Source organism: Nanorana parkeri, unplaced genomic scaffold (genome assembly GCF_000935625.1).
Source record: "Nanorana parkeri isolate BGI_ZX_2015 unplaced genomic scaffold, ASM93562v1 scaffold3848, whole genome shotgun sequence".
NCBI classification, from domain to species: domain Eukaryota; kingdom Metazoa; phylum Chordata; class Amphibia; order Anura; family Dicroglossidae; genus Nanorana; species Nanorana parkeri.
This window is the reverse complement of record NW_017310116.1, coordinates 15,183-28,733: the sequence shown is the minus strand read 5'-3', so window position 1 is coordinate 28,733 and position 13,551 is coordinate 15,183. Positions and strand designations below refer to the sequence as shown.

At 53.4% G+C, this 13,551-nt stretch overlaps 1 protein-coding gene across 1 annotated transcript in view; it reads right to left on the bottom strand.

The window, feature by feature from the left end:
* GCKR (glucokinase regulator) overlaps positions 1-13,551 on the bottom strand; it is a 19,922-nt gene that overhangs the window by 465 nt on the left and 5,906 nt on the right. Inside the window, exons 11-18 of the mRNA XM_018575375.1 lie at positions 13,228-13,326; positions 11,720-11,817; positions 5,604-5,680; positions 3,921-4,017; positions 2,087-2,184; positions 1,692-1,775; positions 1,340-1,489; positions 1,125-1,259 (exon numbers count right to left, since the gene is read on the bottom strand). Coding sequence (XP_018430877.1) covers positions 1,125-1,259; positions 1,340-1,489; positions 1,692-1,775; positions 2,087-2,184; positions 3,921-4,017; positions 5,604-5,680; positions 11,720-11,817; positions 13,228-13,326 — 838 coding nt within the window. The remainder of the gene's footprint in view (positions 1-1,124; positions 1,260-1,339; positions 1,490-1,691; positions 1,776-2,086; positions 2,185-3,920; positions 4,018-5,603; positions 5,681-11,719; positions 11,818-13,227; positions 13,327-13,551) is intronic.

The window sequence follows — 13,551 nt, the reverse complement described above, 5'->3', positions numbered from 1 at the left end:
TTTTTTTTTTTTTTTCCTCCCCCCCCCCGCGTTTTTTTGACCCCCCCCCCCCCCCCCCCCCCCATGTATTCCCACCTTCTCCAAGACCTCTGCCCCTTGTGACCTTCAGTGTCTCCAGCATATCTCCAAGTGTACCCCTGTGCCACCTGCGTGCCGTTGTTTGCCTCCAATGTGCCTTTGTTTGTTCTCTGTGTGGAAGCAGTGGTCTCTCTGCAGAGTCCCTGGCTGAGTCAGAGCTAGATCCCAGCAGCGGGCCTATGCTGATTTAGAATGCCGGCCCATTCATACATAGAGGGACTGAGATGGGTTGCTCCCTACAGGCCATTCAAAATGAATAGCCTGTAATGCACCTCAACGCATGAAAACAATAGGCCATGCCCACTGTTTTGCGGTGCAGAGCCCCGTGGTGTAGACGCCGATCTTCTACCGGGACTCTGTATGGGTGACACCCATTTTCCACTGCAACACTCCCGGAGATCTAGGAAGGTGACACCTCTGTTTTGGAACTCTGTAGGGTGACATCCATCTGCCATTGGAAGCCCCCGTAGGTGACCTTTCCTTCCATTGAAGATCTCTGAAGGTGACACCTATCTGTTTTTTAACTCTGTATGGGTGTCACCACCTCCCACCAGAGCCCCCCTCACTCAGGTGATCTTCTCTTCCGCTACAGATCTAGGAAGGTGACACCTATCTGCCATTGGAAGCCCCCGTAGGTGACCTTTCCTTCCACTGGTGGTCCATGAAGGTGACACCTATCTGCCATTGGAAGCCCCCGTAGGTGACCTTTCCTACCACCGGTGGTCCATGAAGGTGACACCTATCTGTTTTTTAACTCTGTATGGGTGTCACCACCTCCCACCAGAGCCCCCCTCACTCAGGTGACCTTTCCTTCCACTGGTGGTCCACCATGAAGGTGACACCTATCTGTTTTGGAACTCTTTATGGATGACACCTACGGAATCTTCCAATGAGAACCCGCCCCGGCCACCCTTCCTTCCTTGAACCTTCCTTCCACTGGAGCTCAGTGAAGCATAACTATACTGGAAATCTGTGTAGCTGGTATACTGGTTCCCGGAGTAGGTGCTGGTCACATTCCCGGACCAGTGGTCACTCAGGTCACTTGCCTTGTCCTTCGATGAAGCCACGCCCACATGTCTGGAGATGTCGGTGTTCTTGGTCTGCTCACTCAGGACCGGTTCTCCGTGGACGGCCTGGAGAAGGGCCTCAGTGCACCGGCTCTGGGAGTGTCCTGTCAGTCGCTGTGGATGACGGAGGTCCACGTTATGGGGTTGGACGATATAAATGAGGGGTACCCTGGGGGCGGAGCTGCTACACTCACCTGTAGGATGGAGATTGCTCGGTGAAAGAGTTTGGAATTACTGATTCTGAAGTCCACCGGGAAGTTTCGGTATATTTGGCCCTTCAGGACATGGGCCCCGGTGGTCACCGTGTTCAGGATCCACTTACTGCTCAGCTCCCTCTGAAACTTCTGTTGGGGAACGGAAGGAAAAAAAAAATCCTACTACATACGCAGAGCAATAGAAGAGCTGTGACATCATCAGCGACGCACCACCCTTTGGATGATGTCATCACACCACCAGCATTCACTACATTGGCTCTGAACGATCACATGACACCACCCCATTGACTGATCACATGAGAGACAATGCTGATTGGCTGAGGAGGTGTACCTGGATGAAGGCTCCCTCGTACTCCAGGAACAGGATGGGCCACATGATACTGATGATGTTCGGGATGATCTTTTTGGTGGAATTCTGATGGAAATAAAAGGGTGACGGTGAATTTTAAGAAGAGAGGAGTAAGAAGATGGAAGAGGAGGTAACAGACATGTGGGGGGTTTTGTGTTTCACATACAGATGTGTTCATCAAGCAGTACAGTCAGCACTCCTACTGAACGGCTGCTGAGGTCAGATGAATTATCCATGTGGAGGGTGTAGGACCAGTGAAGCACAATCACTGAGCTGTGCTATGTACTGGATCCAAGCTGAGGCAGCTGCTGGCAGGTAACCCAATGGAACGGCAGTAGAAGAGGGCGGAGGATTGGGGAACGGCGCGGCTCACTCACCGGCAGGTATTGTCCCGCTATGGAGTGGGAGACGGCGTGGATGTTCGATGTCTTCTCCTTCACCAGCTCCACCAGCTTCTCCACCTCGCTGACCTCATCTGCAAGAGAGCAGAGACATCAGAGCTCTTACTCCACAAGATGGAGGGGCGGGGTACTGAGCCAATGCTGGAACCAATGTGCCCCCAGAACCCCCAACATCCCTTGTCTGTGGGTGCCTGAAATATGTTGCTGTCAGTGTTCCCTAAGGCAAGGAAGGAGGAGCTACAGGACCTTGTCCCTGTTAGATACGCCGAGACTGGAGCTGCCCCTGAGTTCCTTCCTCTATGTGAATGTTTAGGTGACAGTGGGGTGGGTCTGATCCTCGAGGGAGGTCTCAAGGTGCCTTCAATATATACCCTATGATGGGCGTGGTCACAGAGAACCCCATTACGTAGAGAGGAGGGTTAGATCTCCAACCACGGCACCCGCTCCCTGGCCTGCTGACCCTCCCCTCATCTCCGATTAGCGCATTGATAGATGATTGGCGCTGTACATAGCTCATGTTGTTGGCTTTGGGTTGGTGGATGCCAAGAGATAGTAAGAGGCCATCAGTGGGCGGTACCCAGAGGGAGGGTCTTATGTATGAAATACAGATTTTTTTTTAGCATCTGATACTCATTTGACCCACCCCACGTGCTTAGCTGTTGGGTTCCCTAAACTGAACTCACACACTTCGGTGCCGACCCTCAGGGAACATCCTTCGGCCAACCAACCTGCTCCTTTGTAATGTGGTATAGGCCGTGGATCCAGGGCTGGGCCAAGGGGTAGGCAGAAGAGGCGACTGCTTTGGGTGCTTCAATAAGAGGGGTGCAAAAAAGGGGAGGATCTGCCACCTATACTGCGTAGGTAGTTTACACCCCAAGGTGGGGCTCTTATCCCTTGGGTGCTAAGGGCACTTGTCCCAGAATTGCTTGGATCCGTCACTCCACTGGCGCTGACTGCCATTTACAAGAAGCTTTGGTTCTCCCTCTGCCTGCCACACACTAACTACCCAATACAAGAGGAGATCCCAACTTAACTGACTCCGCCTCCTGGAATGTCGCTGACCAATAAGGAAGTGCTGCGTTTTTTAGGTAGTGCAGCTGGTTTTGCAGTGTGAACAAGGAATGGGGCCTCCAGAGTCAGACCTTCCAGAGATGGTCTCCATACCCAATGCAGAGACGGTCTCCATACCCAACGCAGAGATGGTCTCCATGCCCAACGCAGAGACGGTCTCTATACCCAACACAGAGGTGGTCTCTATACCCAACACAGAGATGGTCTCTATACTCAACGCCGAGGTGGTCTCCATACCCAACGCAGAGATGTTCTATATACCCAACACAGAGGTGGTCTCTATACCCAACACAGAGATGTTCTATATACCCAACACAGAGGTGGTCTCTATACCCAACACAGAGACGGTCTCTATACCCAACACAGAGGTGGTCTCTATACCCAACACAGAGATGTTCTATATACCCAACACAGAGGTGGTCTCTATACCCAACGCAGAGATGGTCTATATACCCAACGCAGAGATGGTCTCTATACCCAACGCAGAGATGGTCTCTATACTCAACGCCGAGGTGGTCTCCGTAACCAACACAGAGATGGTCTCCATACCCAACGCAGAGATGGTCTCTATACTCAACGCAGAGGTGGTCTCTATACCCAACACAGAGATGGTCTCTATACCCAACGCAGAGATGTTCTGCGGACTCAACACATAAATGGTTTCTATACCCAACGGAGAGATGATCTCAATGCAGAACACAGAGATGAATCCGTACTTCTGGTGGGTATATTCACTCACCATCAATGGTGAAGAGGAAGAGGACGGTGTCCATCTCGGATAGGGAGGGGAGGACGCTCTTCACAAAGTCTTCATGGGAGACAGCAAATTCGGCTCCCTGTGGACAACAGAAACATTGCATTAGAAGTGCTCTGTGCCCTGGGGACATCTAGTGAGGGGGGGGCACATGAGGGGGGACACCCTACCACCCTCCCGCCCATGTGCTCACGTCAAAACAACTCCTTTGGTCTCAGTAGAAGAAGGATGGTGTTGAAGTGCTCCCCTCACACGTGAGCAATATGGGCAACTCCATTGCTGAGCTCCTTGTGGGAATGGTAGTGGCCTGGATCCCGTCCGTCACTCACCCCGAACAAGTATCCAGATATGGACTTTTCTCTGACTTCAGGGATCACATGCCCTCTGTAATACCCTTCCGACTTCACTTCCTGAAGCTGAGCTCAGGACCTCCCTGCACCCTCCTACTGACTGACGAGTCCACCTATCACAGCTCTAGGACAATATGGAGGTGCACAGGATGGGAAACCAGAGCTCAGCTTCAGGTGACGGTTTGTATAATGGAGGAAAGTCCCTTTAACATTTTGAGATGCAACTAATGAGAATATTCACCCAAAACTGATATTTCTGCATCTGGTAGACGAGTGAAAGCGTTTCCTGTAAGTCTCTAAAGTTCTACTGATGAGATAGAAATGATGGCGAGAAGGTCTTGGCCCACAAGGCTCCATTAATATTAAATATCATTTTCAGGTGGCCCTTATCTTCACCATCTAACTGTCCGTTCTGCTGACATCCAATGTTGGGTGAGTCGGGATTATTGGGTCCTACATCTCCGTCGGGGTCCATGAACTCCTTGCTCCAATCTCTGTCTGCTGAATGTTCTATTCCCCACCATGGCCATCTGTCTGCTCTCTGTGTGCGGGAAGTGTTTGCAGGGACCCCGCCGTAAGCGGAAGTGTCCCATTTGTGTTATCTGTACTCAATACTGGTCCTCCAAGCCCGAGGACATTGTTCCTGCCTTGTTCTAGGGAGGTTCTTCAGCGTAAGAAGATGTATTGGGTTATGCATATTTATTCTGCCCCGGCCCAACACTGAGGGGTTCATGTCAGTGAGAAGAATAAATATTGGTGGAGACCTTCTACAAGGGTCTTTGCCTGGAGAGGATGTGAGTCCGGGGGTTCCTTGCCTCCAAGTCCTGCTGCTAGGGGGTGAGGGGGGTGTACCTGCAGAGAGGTCCAGTCTTTGCCTAGGGCCAGAGCCTGGGCTCCCAGAAGCCATTCTGTGTCAGGGCCTATAGAACCAGGAAGATGGCCGCCTATTGGAGCATCTTCAGAGGAGTGGAATTATGCCCAGGAGAGCTTATGGGGCATGGCCTGGAGACATCACTACTCAGCTCAAAAAGGCATCTGTGATTGCTCGCATGGAGCCTGAAGACCAGTTCCTATTGGGAGGGCCACCAACAGAGGTACTTAGAGGATCCATTCTAACTGGAGGTGGCTACTGAAAAATCTAGGGCCGCCAACAGAGGTAGTTAGAGGATCTGTTGTTGGCTTTGAGGTCACTACTGGAGGGTCGGTGAGTGTTGAGGAGCAGCTACAGGGTTGGTCAGGTTGAGACATTACAATCCAGCAGTTTCTTTGGGGGGGGGCGTTGCTCCATGTTTATTACCCGTGACTGTCGGCCACTCACCAGAGAGCTCAGGTCCCCGTCCTTGTTCTCCATGGTTTGATATCCTCCATTTATGAAGCCGCGCACGTCTCTCCAATCTGCAAAGAAGTCACATTGCTACAATGTTGTTACAGTGTGATCTATGAATCAGATAATGAACCAATCAGAGTGCAGGGCCGGCCCACGAGGGGCAGACACTGTACCGTCTCATTATAAAATGATTTCTTCAACCCTTATGAAGACCTGAGTCACCCCACCCCAAGAGCGCCCATCTCCTCCTACTCCTCTAACCCAACAGGTCACCTGTACTGGTGATCAATGAGAATTAGAACCCAGGAACATGTATTCCAGCTCAGATGAGGCGGCTGCTCTACCTTTAGTCCCTTCTCACCATATACTGTCTATATACAGATATAAGAAAGTGATCAGGAGGAGGATCGGGAGGAGGACCAGGAGGAGGATAAGGAGGAAGATCAGGAGGAGGATCGGGAGAAGGATCGGAGGATGGATCGGGAGAAGGATCGGGAGGAGGATCAGGAGGAGGATCAGGAGGAGGATAAGGAGAAAGATCAGGAGGAGGATCAGGAGAAGGATCAGGTGGAGGATCGGGAGAAGGATCAGGAGGAGGATAAGGAGAAGGGGGAGGATAAGGAGGAGGATCGGGAGAAGGATCGGGAGGAGGATCAGGAGAAGGATCAGGTGGAGGATCAGGTGGAGGATCGGGTGATGGATCGGGTGATGGATCAGGAGGAGGATAAGGAGAAGGATCAAGAAGAGGATCAGGAGGAGGATCAAGATGAGGATCACGAGAAGGATCAGGAGAAGGATCAGCAGGAGCCTCAGGAGGAGGATCGGGAGTAGGATCGGGAGAAGGATCGAGAGAAGGATCGGGAGAAGGATCGGGAGAAGGATCAGGAGAAGGATCGGGAAGAGGATCAGGAGGAGGATCAGGAAGAGGATCAGGAGGAGGATCAGGAAGAGGATCAGGAGGAGGATCAGGAAGAGGATCAGGAGGAGGATCAGGAAGAGGATCAGGAGGAGGATCAGGAAGAGGATCAGGAGGAGGATCAGGAAGAGGATCAGGAGGAGGATCAGGAAGAGGATCAGGAGGAGGATCAGGAAGAGGATCAGGAGGAGGATCAGGAAGAGGATCAGGAGGAGGATCAGGAAGAGGATCAGGAGGAGGATCAGGAAGAGGATCAGGAGGAGGATCAGGAAGAGGATCAGGAGGAGGATCAGGAAGAGGATCAGGAGGAGGATCAGGAAGAGGATCAGGAGGAGGATCAGGAAGAGGATCAGGAGGAGGATCAGGAAGAGGATCAGGAGGAGGATCAGGAAGAGGATCAGGAGGAGGATCAGGAAGAGGATCAGGAGGAGGATCAGGAAGAGGATCAGGAGGAGGATCAGGAAGAGGATCAGGAGGAGGATCAGGAAGAGGATCAGGAGGAGGATCAGGAAGAGGATCAGGAGGAGGATCAGGAAGAGGATCAGGAGGAGGATCAGGAAGAGGATCAGGAGGAGGATCAGGAAGAGGATCAGGAGGAGGATCAGGAAGAGGATCAGGAGGAGGATCAGGAAGAGGATCAGGAGGAGGATCAGGAAGAGGATCAGGAGGAGGATCAGGAAGAGGATCAGGAGGAGGATCAGGAAGAGGATCAGGAGGAGGATCAGGAAGAGGATCAGGAGGAGGATCAGGAAGAGGATCAGGAGGAGGATCAGGAAGAGGATCAGGAGGAGGATCAGGAAGAGGATCAGGAGGAGGATCAGGAAGAGGATCAGGAGGAGGATCAGGAAGAGGATCAGGAGGAGGATCAGGAAGAGGATCAGGAGGAGGATCAGGAAGAGGATCAGGAGGAGGATCAGGAAGAGGATCAGGAGGAGGATCAGGAAGAGGATCAGGAGGAGGATCAGGAAGAGGATCAGGAGGAGGATCAGGAAGAGGATCAGGAGGAGGATCAGGAAGAGGATCAGGAGGAGGATCAGGAAGAGGATCAGGAGGAGGATCAGGAAGAGGATCAGGAGGAGGATCAGGAAGAGGATCAGGAGGAGGATCAGGAAGAGGATCAGGAGGAGGATCAGGAAGAGGATCAGGAGGAGGATCAGGAAGAGGATCAGGAGGAGGATCAGGAAGAGGATCAGGAGGAGGATCAGGAAGAGGATCAGGAGGAGGATCAGGAAGAGGATCAGGAGGAGGATCAGGAAGAGGATCAGGAGGAGGATCAGGAAGAGGATCAGGAGGAGGATCAGGAAGAGGATCAGGAGGAGGATCAGGAAGAGGATCAGGAGGAGGATCAGGAAGAGGATCAGGAGGAGGATCAGGAAGAGGATCAGGAGGAGGATCAGGAAGAGGATCAGGAGGAGGATCAGGAAGAGGATCAGGAGGAGGATCAGGAAGAGGATCAGGAGGAGGATCAGGAAGAGGATCAGGAGGAGGATCAGGAAGAGGATCAGGAGGAGGATCAGGAAGAGGATCAGGAGGAGGATCAGGAAGAGGATCAGGAGGAGGATCAGGAAGAGGATCAGGAGGAGGATCAGGAAGAGGATCAGGAGGAGGATCAGGAAGAGGATCAGGAGGAGGATCAGGAAGAGGATCAGGAGGAGGATCAGGAAGAGGATCAGGAGGAGGATCAGGAAGAGGATCAGGAGGAGGATCAGGAAGAGGATCAGGAGGAGGATCAGGAAGAGGATCAGGAGGAGGATCAGGAAGAGGATCAGGAGGAGGATCAGGAAGAGGATCAGGAGGAGGATCAGGAAGAGGATCAGGAGGAGGATCAGGAAGAGGATCAGGAGGAGGATCAGGAAGAGGATCAGGAGGAGGATCAGGAAGAGGATCAGGAGGAGGATCAGGAAGAGGATCAGGAGGAGGATCAGGAAGAGGATCAGGAGGAGGATCAGGAAGAGGATCAGGAGGAGGATCAGGAAGAGGATCAGGAGGAGGATCAGGAAGAGGATCAGGAGGAGGATCAGGAAGAGGATCAGGAGGAGGATCAGGAAGAGGATCAGGAGGAGGATCAGGAAGAGGATCAGGAGGAGGATCAGGAAGAGGATCAGGAGGAGGATCAGGAAGAGGATCAGGAGGAGGATCAGGAAGAGGATCAGGAGGAGGATCAGGAAGAGGATCAGGAGGAGGATCAGGAAGAGGATCAGGAGGAGGATCAGGAAGAGGATCAGGAGGAGGATCAGGAAGAGGATCAGGAGGAGGATCAGGAAGAGGATCAGGAGGAGGATCAGGAAGAGGATCAGGAGGAGGATCAGGAAGAGGATCAGGAGGAGGATCAGGAAGAGGATCAGGAGGAGGATCAGGAAGAGGATCAGGAGGAGGATCAGGAAGAGGATCAGGAGGAGGATCAGGAAGAGGATCAGGAGGAGGATCAGGAAGAGGATCAGGAGGAGGATCAGGAAGAGGATCAGGAGGAGGATCAGGAAGAGGATCAGGAGGAGGATCAGGAAGAGGATCAGGAGGAGGATCAGGAAGAGGATCAGGAGGAGGATCAGGAAGAGGATCAGGAGGAGGATCAGGAAGAGGATCAGGAGGAGGATCAGGAAGAGGATCAGGAGGAGGATCAGGAAGAGGATCAGGAGGAGGATCAGGAAGAGGATCAGGAGGAGGATCAGGAGGAGGATCAGGAGAAGGACCAGGAGGAGGATCAGGAGAAGGATCAGGAGAAGGATCAGGAGAAGGATCAGGAGGAGGATCAGAAGGAGGATCAGGAGAAGGATCAAGAAGAGGATCAGGAGAAGGATCAGGAGAAGGATCAGGAGGAGGATCAGGAGAAGGATCAGGAGGAGGTTCAGGAGAAGGATCAGGAGGAGGACCAGGAGGAGGATCAGGAGGAGGATCAGGAGAAGGATCAAGAAGAGGATCAGGAGAAGGATCAGGAGGAGGATCAGGAGAAGGATCAGGAGAAGGATCAGGAGAAGGATCAGGAGAAGGATCAGGAGGAAGTTCAGGAGGAAGTTCAGGAGGAGGATCAGGGGGAGGATCAGGAGGAGGATCAAGAAGAGGATCAGGAGAAGGATCAGGAGGAGGATCAGGAGAAGGATCGGGAGGAGGATCGGGAGGAGGATCAGGAGAAGGATCAGGAAGGAAGATCAGGAGGAAGATCAGGAGGAGGATCAGGAGGAGGATCGGGAGGAGGATCGGGAGGAGGATCGGGAGAAGGATCAGGAGGAGGATCAGGAGGAGGATCAGGAGGAGGATCAGGAGAAGGATCAGGAGGAGGATCAGGAGAAGGATCAGGAAGAGGATCAGGAAGAGGATCAGGAGGAAGATCAGGAGAAGGATCAGGAGGTGATCAACAATTCCCTCGGGCCAAAGCTGGAAAGAGACCCGACCTGTCCTCCTGATTGGCTCAGCCTCCCACAACTGGCATGGCGGCTTTACCCAAGACAGGATATCCCAATGGAGGCCTCCGCCCTGACTATCCGTGTGCGATCCGTGTGCAGCCAAATACTCATATCTGTATTTCTTATATATATGATCCCCCTCCCCCAAGCACCCCTCCTTTGTCTTCCTGTATGTATGATCAGTCAGCTCTAGCAGAGAAGAGCCCCCCATCATGGTCCTCCGCAGTGTCAGACCTGTGTGAGGGCAACCGTTCTCCCTGCTGTCCTCTATCAGCTCTGTTTGTCATTTTGGGCTTCTGCCCATCATTGTACATCCCCAGCGGGGGAGGGTCAGGCAGAGTGCGGTGGTCTGACTCTGCGGTGTTCCAGAGCAGCGATGGCGGGAAATAGAAATGTTACAATGTATCCAACATGGATCACACGGAGCACACACAGATCACACAGGGATCACACGGAATCATACGGAGCACACACAGGGATCACATGGATCACACTGGGATCACATACAGATCACACAGATAACACAGGGATCACACATGGATCACACACAGATGGCATGGATCACACGGAGCACACACAGATCACACGGAATCATACGGAGCACACACAGGGATCACATGGATCACACTGGGATCACATACAGATCACACAGATAACACAGGGATCACACATGGATCACACACAGATGGCATGGATCACACACGGATCACACAGATCACACATGGATAACACACGGATCACACATGGATCACATACGGATCACACAGATCACACACGGATAACACAGATCACACACAGATCACAGGGATCACACATGGATCATACGGAGCACACACAGATCACACACGGATAACACAGATCACACACAGATCACAGGGATCACACACAGATCACACGGAATCATACGGAGCACACACAGGGATCACATGGATCACACTGGGATCACATACAGATCACACAGATAACACAGGGATCACACATGGATCACACACAGATGGCATGGATCACACACGGATCACACAGATCACACATGGATAACACACGGATCACACATGGATCACATACGGATCACACAGATCACACACGGATAACACAGATCACACACAGATCACAGGGATCACACATGGATCATACGGAGCACACACAGATCACACACGGATAACACAGATCACACACAGATCACAGGGATCACACACAGATCACACGGAATCATACGGAGCACACACAGGGATCACATGGATCACACTGGGATCACATACAGATCACACAGATAACACATGGATCACACACAGATGGCATGGATCACACACGGATCACACACGGATCACACATGGATAACACACGGATCACACATGGATCACTCACGGATCACACACGGATAACACAGATCACACACAGATCACAGGGATCCCACAGGGATCCCACAGGGATCACACACGGATAACACAGATCACAATGACAACAGAATGGATATGAAGCCGGACCAGGGGAGGACGGGAACCAATCAGGAACGAGGAGAGTTTTCGGAGGGGGATCTGCAGGGTCCGTGCAGAGAGTTGAGGATCCCCGGTCACTGGTGGGGCCCCCGCACTCTCCGGGCCCCGATGTATGAAGTAGGAGGAAGGAGTTTGTTGGGTTTCCCTCCGGAGACGTATTTACGAAGCTCTCGCCGGCACTTCCTCCCCCGTCACGGAACATTCCAGAAATGTCAGGTATGTATCTCTGATTCCAGAATCCTCATCACTGAAAGTGGGAGGGGCTAATATGCAAATAAGGGGGGTGGTCTGTACCTGCATGGAAGGCGGGCACGCACTCTGCCGCGTCCATGATCGCCATCACTCCCAGCGTCCCCCAGCCCAGGATGTACAGGTGACCCGTCTTCTGCAGACTGCGGAGAGGATGAGAATGACATGTAGGATGTGTCTGTACAGTGACTGCGCATTACTCTTCCCCCGCACAGAACCTGTTCACAAATGTCTGACACACATCAGCCCCTGCTGCAGCCTCTCACCTTGTGACTGGATACAATGTTGCAGTCTGATCCCTGGGGGAGGGGAGACTGAGGAAATGCTTCCTCCTGCCTGCCGCAGACTGATCACGGGGGGAGGGGAGACTGAGGAAATGCTTCCTCCTGCCTGCCGCAGACTGATCACGGGGGGAGGGGAGACTGAGGAAATGCTTCCTCCTGCCTGCCGCAGACTGATCACGGGGGGAGGGGAGACTGAGGAAATGCTTCCTCCTGCCTGCCGCAGACTGATCACGGGGGGAGGGGAGACTGAGGAAATGCTTCCTCCTGCCTGCCGCAGACTGATCACGGGGGGAGGGGAGACTGAGGAAATGCTTCCTCCTGCCTGCCGCAGACTGATCACGGGGGGAGGGGAGACTGAGGAAATGCTTCCTCCTGCCTGCCGCAGACTGATCACGGGGGGAGGGGAGACTGAGGAAATGCTTCCTCCTGCCTGCCGCAGACTGATCACGGGGGGAGGGGAGACTGAGGAAATGCTTCCTCCTGCCTGCCGCAGACTGATCACGGGGGGAGGGGAGACTGAGGAAATGCTTCCTCCTGCCTGCCGCAGACTGATCACGGGGGGAGGGGAGACTGAGGAAATGCTTCCTCCTGCCTGCCGCAGACTGATCACGGGGGGAGGGGAGACTGAGGAAATGCTTCCTCCTGCCTGCCGCAGACTGATCACGGGGGGAGGGGAGACTGAGGAAATGCTTCCTCCTGCCTGCCGCAGACTGATCACGGGGGGAGGGGAGACTGAGGAAATGCTTCCTCCTGCCTGCCGCAGACTGATCACGGGGGGAGGGGAGACTGAGGAAATGCTTCCTCCTGCCTGCCGCAGACTGATCACGGGGGGAGGGGAGACTGAGGAAATGCTTCCTCCTGCCTGCCGCAGACTGATCACGGGGGGAGGGGAGACTGAGGAAATGCTTCCTCCTGCCTGCCGCAGACTGATCACGGGGGGAGGGGAGACTGAGGAAATGCTTCCTCCTGCCTGCCGCAGACTGATCACGGGGGGAGGGGAGACTGAGGAAATGCTTCCTCCTGCCTGCCGCAGACTGATCACGGGGGGAGGGGAGACTGAGGAAATGCTTCCTCCTGCCTGCAGCAGACTGATGACTGGGGTAGGGGAGGAGTGTGTGGCTCAGCGAGGACAGTTGAGTCCGTTCTCAGACTTCATTATATGTGGGAATCAGTAAAGCGCAGTCACTGAGAAGGAAGCTGAGTGAGTCAGCGGAGCTCTGCTGCCATCTTGTGGCCACACACAGGAAGTGCGCGGTGCCGGGGACACACCTGGTGGCGGACTGCTTGAGCAGCGCAGCTATCTTCTTGCTGTGGGCGTAGGTCACCTTGTGGGCCCTCTCGTACGTCCGCAGGATCTCCAGGAAGCACCTGGGAGGGAAAGGCAGAGAAGAGACTTTACTCCCCGGAGACCGCCCCCTCCCGGGCCTCGTGCAGGTCACATGCTCTACATTTCCTGAACTAGCCAATCGAATCGAAGCCCCTCCCATGCACCTCTCTGAATCGGTTTCACTTCCTCTGACTTTGTAGCTAAGCCACGCCCACTGCCAAATAGAGGCTGCTGATTGCCCACCTCTCCTCCTCTCTCTATATGTA